The 6,000-nt window shown below is 42.7% G+C and overlaps 1 protein-coding gene across 19 annotated transcripts in view; it reads right to left on the bottom strand.

Annotated features, from left to right (window-relative positions):
* Positions 1 to 216: 216 nt before the first annotated feature.
* The window catches only part of ZNF385B (zinc finger protein 385B), a 485,063-nt gene continuing 479,279 nt past the window's right edge, over positions 217 to 6,000 (bottom strand). For 18 of the 19 annotated variants that reach the window (XR_016230734.1, XR_016230735.1, XM_051849389.3 and 15 more), the window contains 4 exons: positions 4,198 to 4,443; positions 3,218 to 3,396; positions 2,607 to 2,708; positions 217 to 1,671 (listed from right to left, as the gene is read on the bottom strand). Coding sequence is in view for 17 of the 19 variants with exons in the window: in XM_051849389.3 (XP_051705349.1) it covers positions 1,453 to 1,671; positions 2,607 to 2,708; positions 3,218 to 3,396; positions 4,198 to 4,443 (746 nt within the window). In the remaining 2 variants the exon portion in view is untranslated. Of the gene's footprint in view, positions 1,672 to 2,606; positions 2,709 to 3,217; positions 3,397 to 4,196; positions 4,444 to 6,000 lie in introns of those variants that run through there. The other variant, XM_089328032.1, reaches the window with a different exon arrangement.

The raw sequence follows: 6,000 nt of genomic DNA, 5'->3' as shown, positions 1-6,000 counted from the left end.
CCAACTTCTTAGAAACTCAGAAAACAGCAGTGAAGTTTCACCTCATGCAGAAACTGCAAACAGCAACTAATAAACATGACAAATAAATACGCTTCAAGTAAGAATGAAAAATGTAGACTATGTAAAAAGCAATGTTGTTCCTACTAAAAATCTTTTGTCAGGTGACTTCACAGTGGAGGTGTTTCAGGAGAAAGTCACATTGAAAATGCACACAGATTTTTTATTTTTTGTACTTTTATTGAAAAGGTACATTTAAAAAAATACACAGACATTTTACCATTTACAGATTGCAGATAAAGATGCTCTAAAAGAGTTCACTCTATTTTGTTGATTTATGATACCTCTTGCCCCTGATATCACAAACATTCCAGTCTTGTTGATATCAGCTTAGAAAGGGGGGCATGGGAGCATGACCTGCAACATACTCAGTGAACAGAAAGACAAATTGTTCAATTATAAATGTTTTTATCTCCTGTACATTATTGCATTAGGGAGCCACAAAATTATGTAGCATCATTACAAATGAAAACAGATTAAAAATGAAGATAATTACATAGAAATACATGGATTCATTGTCTTCTTGCAGAATGCACAAGAGGTGCAAAAATGTGCAATTAGGAAGCTCTTTTTCTGTTTGTATACATTTGCTTAGCAACTCAAACTGGTGAGGAAGCTACAAAATAAGTTAAAGAAAAATAGCAAATAGGTAGTAATTATAGCTATGTTATATGGCTTTCTATTTCATTTAAATATCTCCAAATAAAATGTGAAATAAAGAAAATACATATCTTTTTGTTCTCTTAAAGAGAAAATTCAAAGCTACTTTGCTTCCTAACATTTACACAGCAACTAAAAAATGTTGAAATCAGACAAGAAATACAGAGCTAGTACTACACAGGATACAACAGTACTTGGGTCTAAAACAGTACACAATCCCTGTCAACAACAGTACACCAGAAAGCAAATGTTGTGATCCGTCAGTCAGATGGTACCCACAAGGAAGCACTCGTGCGCATCGATTTTTCCTCTGCACTAGACTAGCCCGCTTGGATTCCAGAGATATTTACAGACACTTGAGGAAGCTCCTAGTTTTCAAGTCTGTCAGGAAAAGATTCCACGTCGTTTCTAAGCCAGATCACCCCCCATTGAAAAACACAGAATTTTCTTGTTTTCTGACTGATACATTTTCAAGAAACCAAATGTCGCAGATACACAAATTGAATGGGGTCGGGGCAAGGAATAGGCAGATAAAGACTATGCTGCTCAGATTCCTAAGTTGCAGGAAGGGTCCACAGAAACACTCTCGAATCTAGTGCTCTGTTCTTCTTTGGAGCTGGGGCTTGGGGTGGCCGGGGGTACTTACTGCAACACCAAATGCTTAAACGGCCGAATCCTTTTGGCTTTCCTTCTCAACTTCCCTACTGGCCTCGGCTGTCTCGGGACTTGCGGGCGTCAGTAGGGAGCGAAGAGGATGGAGGCAGGGGTGGTGCGGATGGGCCCGTGCCCCGGCCTCAGGAGGGCTGGCGGGATGGCTGGAGCCTGGAAGAGCGAGGCCGACGGCCGGGGAGGGAGCGACAGCGCAGAGGACACGGCGGCCGCCGCCGCCAGGGGCGAGGACAGGAAGGCAGGGGCCAGAGGCTTCATCATGTCTTTCTGGAATGCAAGTTTTGCCTGATGGAGGGAGCACATGAGGAATGGGGTGAGCACCGCCGACACAGGTTCATGAGTAAGACCCCTACACTGAAAGTCTGACGTTTGAACAATCTTTACTCTCACAATCAAGAACTGCCTGTTTTCACAAAGGCGGTGGCAATGGCTCAAGGCACAGTTTTGCCTTGATTTGTCGCCCTGCCAGCTCGGATTTGGATTTGGTGGCCCTAGCTGCTGGCAGCCAGGGCACAGTGAAGACTCTGGGAAACAAACATGCCTAGAGGTGCTTGCTTAGGGCCAGGGCCTCCCCAGACATCCACCAGGGAGTGTCTGTTTGCTGTTACAATCTGTGTGACCATTCACCTCCCTTCCCTCAGATAAGCTGTGCTGAAGTTAGGGACCTGGGGCTCAGGATCTTACAGTCCCATGAAGAGGCAAAGAAAACAAAGCCCATTGACACCACTCTTGCTGGCCACTGAATGATTCTCCTTGAAGTAACCCAGCTAAATCGAAAGTTCTGTCATTGGGAATGAGTGTAAGTGGGCTAGAAACTTTTGCACTTAAAAAAAAAAGTGCCAGAAAACAGGAGGACCTTCAGTGGATGGATTTTCGTTTTTACAAAAGCAATCCCACTTCCCAGGCTCCACACAGTGCAGGATTCCTCAGGCACTGCTGGTCCTAGCTCCTGAGCCTTCCCTTCCCTTTACTTGTTAAAGAAGGGAGTCTTCTGGGAAGGTCTTGGTCAAGAGTAGGCTTTTAGCTCTGAAAGACATTCCCTTTCTCTTTTCCAAGGGCGCTTTCTTCAAGATGTCAAATAGCAGGAGGCAAGCATCTTGGCAGGGCTATTTAAATTCAAAACCTTGCGGCACCATTTGTCCCTCCCTCCTTCCCTTCAGCTGCTGCCCCACTCTCTAAGGCTGTGCCCCAAAACAGGCGAGCAGGTGATGTAAACTTACTGCTAGAATGCTCGGGCTCCGCTGCAGCTTGTTGTAGGGGCTGTACTTCGGCTTCAGTGGTTTCCCAGCAACTCGATCTTTATGCCTTCGGCTAGAAATGTGCTGAAAGAAGTTTGATGTATTAGTCGAGCTCCTCTAAGACATACTTTCTCGAGGCAGCTGGGTCTCCATTCTCAACTCGTGGTCCATAGCTCCAACATGGAAAGGAGTAAAATCACCACCCTAAGACTGGCTCTCCCCAGTCCCTCTCCTGTCTGTAGCCCTTATTAGGTTTGGCCTGAAGTTAATGCTATGATGGACAAGTCTGTCTCCTAAACTGGCTTTTGGGCGGTTGGATGCATGAGCTTACCAGAGGCTCCTGCTGCACAGAAGCACCAGGTGATGGGTGTGCTCACCCCTCCATCTCTAACCCCAGTCTGTAACCTGACATATAGTGTAACAGATGCTCAAATAGTTCATCCCGGCCTTTTCTCTTATGTAGCAGTCATATGTTGCATATTTTATGCATCCTATAAAGGTTAGTAAACTTCACCTTGAGCAGAGACAACCATTCTGTAGATGGGAGATAAACAGGAGCCCAACATAATGAGTACTAATTCAGGATACAGTACCTGTTTGAGTTGAATTTCTGAATTAACATGGACATCACAGATTTCACAATGAAATGTCTTGTTCTGTAGTCCTGACCCCTTACTGCCATTCTGCATCTTTAATCTTGATCCAGGTCTAGGGTAGGACTTAATGGGACCAGCCCCATTACGAGCTTCAACCATGGTCTTGTGTTTAGATCCTGAGATAGGAAGAGATACTCATTATATAGCTACTTAAGAACGATATGGAGTTCTTTGTTTTGTCATCTTTGAGAAGTCTGTCTTCAAGCTGAAGATCCTAATTATCTAAAAGATCATCTTAATGTGGATTATAAATTTAACAGATTTTCATTATAAAAAATGGAAAGATGTAACAGCATATAATAAAGGAAATATGGAAAGTATACAGAAGCCTAAGAAAATAAAGATGACCTTACCACCCAAGGTAACTACTGTTCTCTCTTCAAGGTAACTACTGTTCTTTCTTTGGTATATTAAACAATATCTTCAAAACTGGGATCACACTAAGTATCTTGAAAATGTTACATATCAGATCATGTACATATTTTCTTACCATTATATTTTAATGTCTGAGTAATGTGTTCTATCACATTGGGTTGCTATAATTTGCTCAATATTTCCCATGATGAACTTTTATGCTATCTCCATATTTTTTCTCTTAAAATTGTGCTGTAGTGAACACTGTGCATGCATATTTGTCTATATCTCTGCCACATCACCCAAATGAGTTTTCAGAATTTTAGATGCTTTTGAGGAAATCCAGGCTAGAAAAAGTTTTCTCTCCAACCTGCTTTTGCCTCACCATGAGCATTACCAAAGTCATTATGATCCTACTTTCCTAAAATTACTCCTCTGAATTAAAAAAAATAGGGAAGACATTGAACAAACCCAATGTCTGAACAGCAAAAGACATGGTATTCTAATGGGAAGAGTTGGGTTTTGCTAGAAACAGTATTTAAATTCAGAAGAGAGCTGCTCACCTGTGTTGTGTGCCTCTAGCTGTGACAGAGAGTTCACAGCCACTTTGCATAGTGAACAATAAAGTAATTTTTTGGCTTTTTCTTCCTCTGACTCAGCAACAGGACCAGGAGCTCCATTTGTGCTCTTGGCGGGAGAAGTGGCTGCTCCAGGTGGCAGGGCTGCTGTGCCAGATTTGAGGAGAAAGGAGCCACTTTCAGAGCTCGATGGCTGACTGGAACTGCTGGCTTTGGACTTCCCTTTATCTTCTAAGGGAAACACAGGAAAATGTTACTATAGCCTAATGTATCATGTAAACATGGAGGAACAACCATACAGGAATCAAAAACAGAAACCTGATTTCAATATGTAGCTTGTACTACAGCACAGATTCTGGTTTTATAGAGCTTGGTTCAAAAGAATTTCATGACGTCAGTTTCCACATTAGGACACCCGGAGTTCAGGAAGACTTAGGAAAAATGGTCTTGTTCTCCAGCGTGGAGCAGGTAACTTTCAGTCTGATATCCCTGAGTTGTACATCATGCTCCAGGGAAATCCTTAATATATAATGAGCCAGCTACCCACCAATATGATCCCAGGGTATGCTGGTAACAAGAAAGAAGTCATTAGGCAATATTAGTTTCACTCGACTACTCAAATTTTAATCCTGATGGATATGAAAGTGTAAATGTTTTACACCAAGTTAAGATTTTAACTTTAGGTTGTGGGCAGAGGGGAGGGCAGAAACATGATTAATTTTGGTTATGATTAGTTAAGTTTTTGGCACTCTGTGAATGGCAATGCAATTTACTCAAAATATGAGATGCAAGGATTCCATTCATTATGCTTATTAATTACTGCCAGTCTACATCAAAAGGTTTAAATAATGACATTAATCACAAGTATAATATGAAGACTAGTCAAATCAATTAAAGACATCCTGGCATTTTGGTCACGTCATTACTAAATGCTTAGAATCCTCAAGGCCTGTGTGCAGGGTATGAGGGGTCAGAGTAACTTTAACAGAATCTAACTCATGGGAGTTCATTTGCTATTCAAGACAGGCTGTGTTCAGTGAGTCCTCTGGGAAAGAAGCTAGAGCTCTGTAGGCAGGAGCAAAGTCCATCCCACATTTAATCCTAATGGAGCTGGTACTCTCACAAAATGCCGACAGATATGCTGATGAACTCTCATTAAACGAAGAGGGGGAGAATCTGCAATTCATTAGTTACCCTAGGTATTTAGCAATGATATACACTGGCCTAGATGACCAGAGAGAAGGAATGAGGAGAGCAACAAGGTGGTGTGTGTTTCTGTCACACAGTGCTGCATATGAGCCAATCAAAGCTTTCAATCAAATAGTACAGGATCCTATTTCTATTGAAACATAAAACAAAGCCCATCTATCCAGGCTAAGACTAACAAAGCAAGAGAGCTACAGATTCCTTCTTCGTCAATGCGGGGCTGGCACTGCGGTGCAGTGGACTAAAGCCCCAGCCTGCAGCCCTGGCATCCCATATGGGCACTGGGTTCAAGTTCTGGCTGCTCCACTTCTGACCCAGCTTCCTGCTAATGTGGCTGGGAAAGCAACAGAGGATGGCCCAAACCCTTGGGCCCCTGCACTCACACGGGAAATCTGGAAGAAGCCCCTGGCTCCTGGCTTTGGACCAGCTCAGCTCCAGCTGTTGTGGCCATGTGAGGAGTGAACCAGTGGATGGAAGACCTCTCCCTCTCCTCTGTGTGTCTACCTTTCTCTAACACTGCCTTTCAAATAAATAAAATAAATCTTAAAAAAAAAGAATAAATGAATTCTGAGATCTTTTCTT

The sequence above is a fragment of the Oryctolagus cuniculus genome, chromosome 3 (genome assembly GCF_051225735.1).
Source record: "Oryctolagus cuniculus isolate XC-2025 breed Fujian yellow rabbit chromosome 3, ASM5122573v1, whole genome shotgun sequence".
NCBI lineage: Eukaryota > Metazoa > Chordata > Mammalia > Lagomorpha > Leporidae > Oryctolagus > Oryctolagus cuniculus.
Note: the sequence above shows the minus strand (reverse complement) of the source record. Positions and strands in the feature narration are given on the sequence as shown.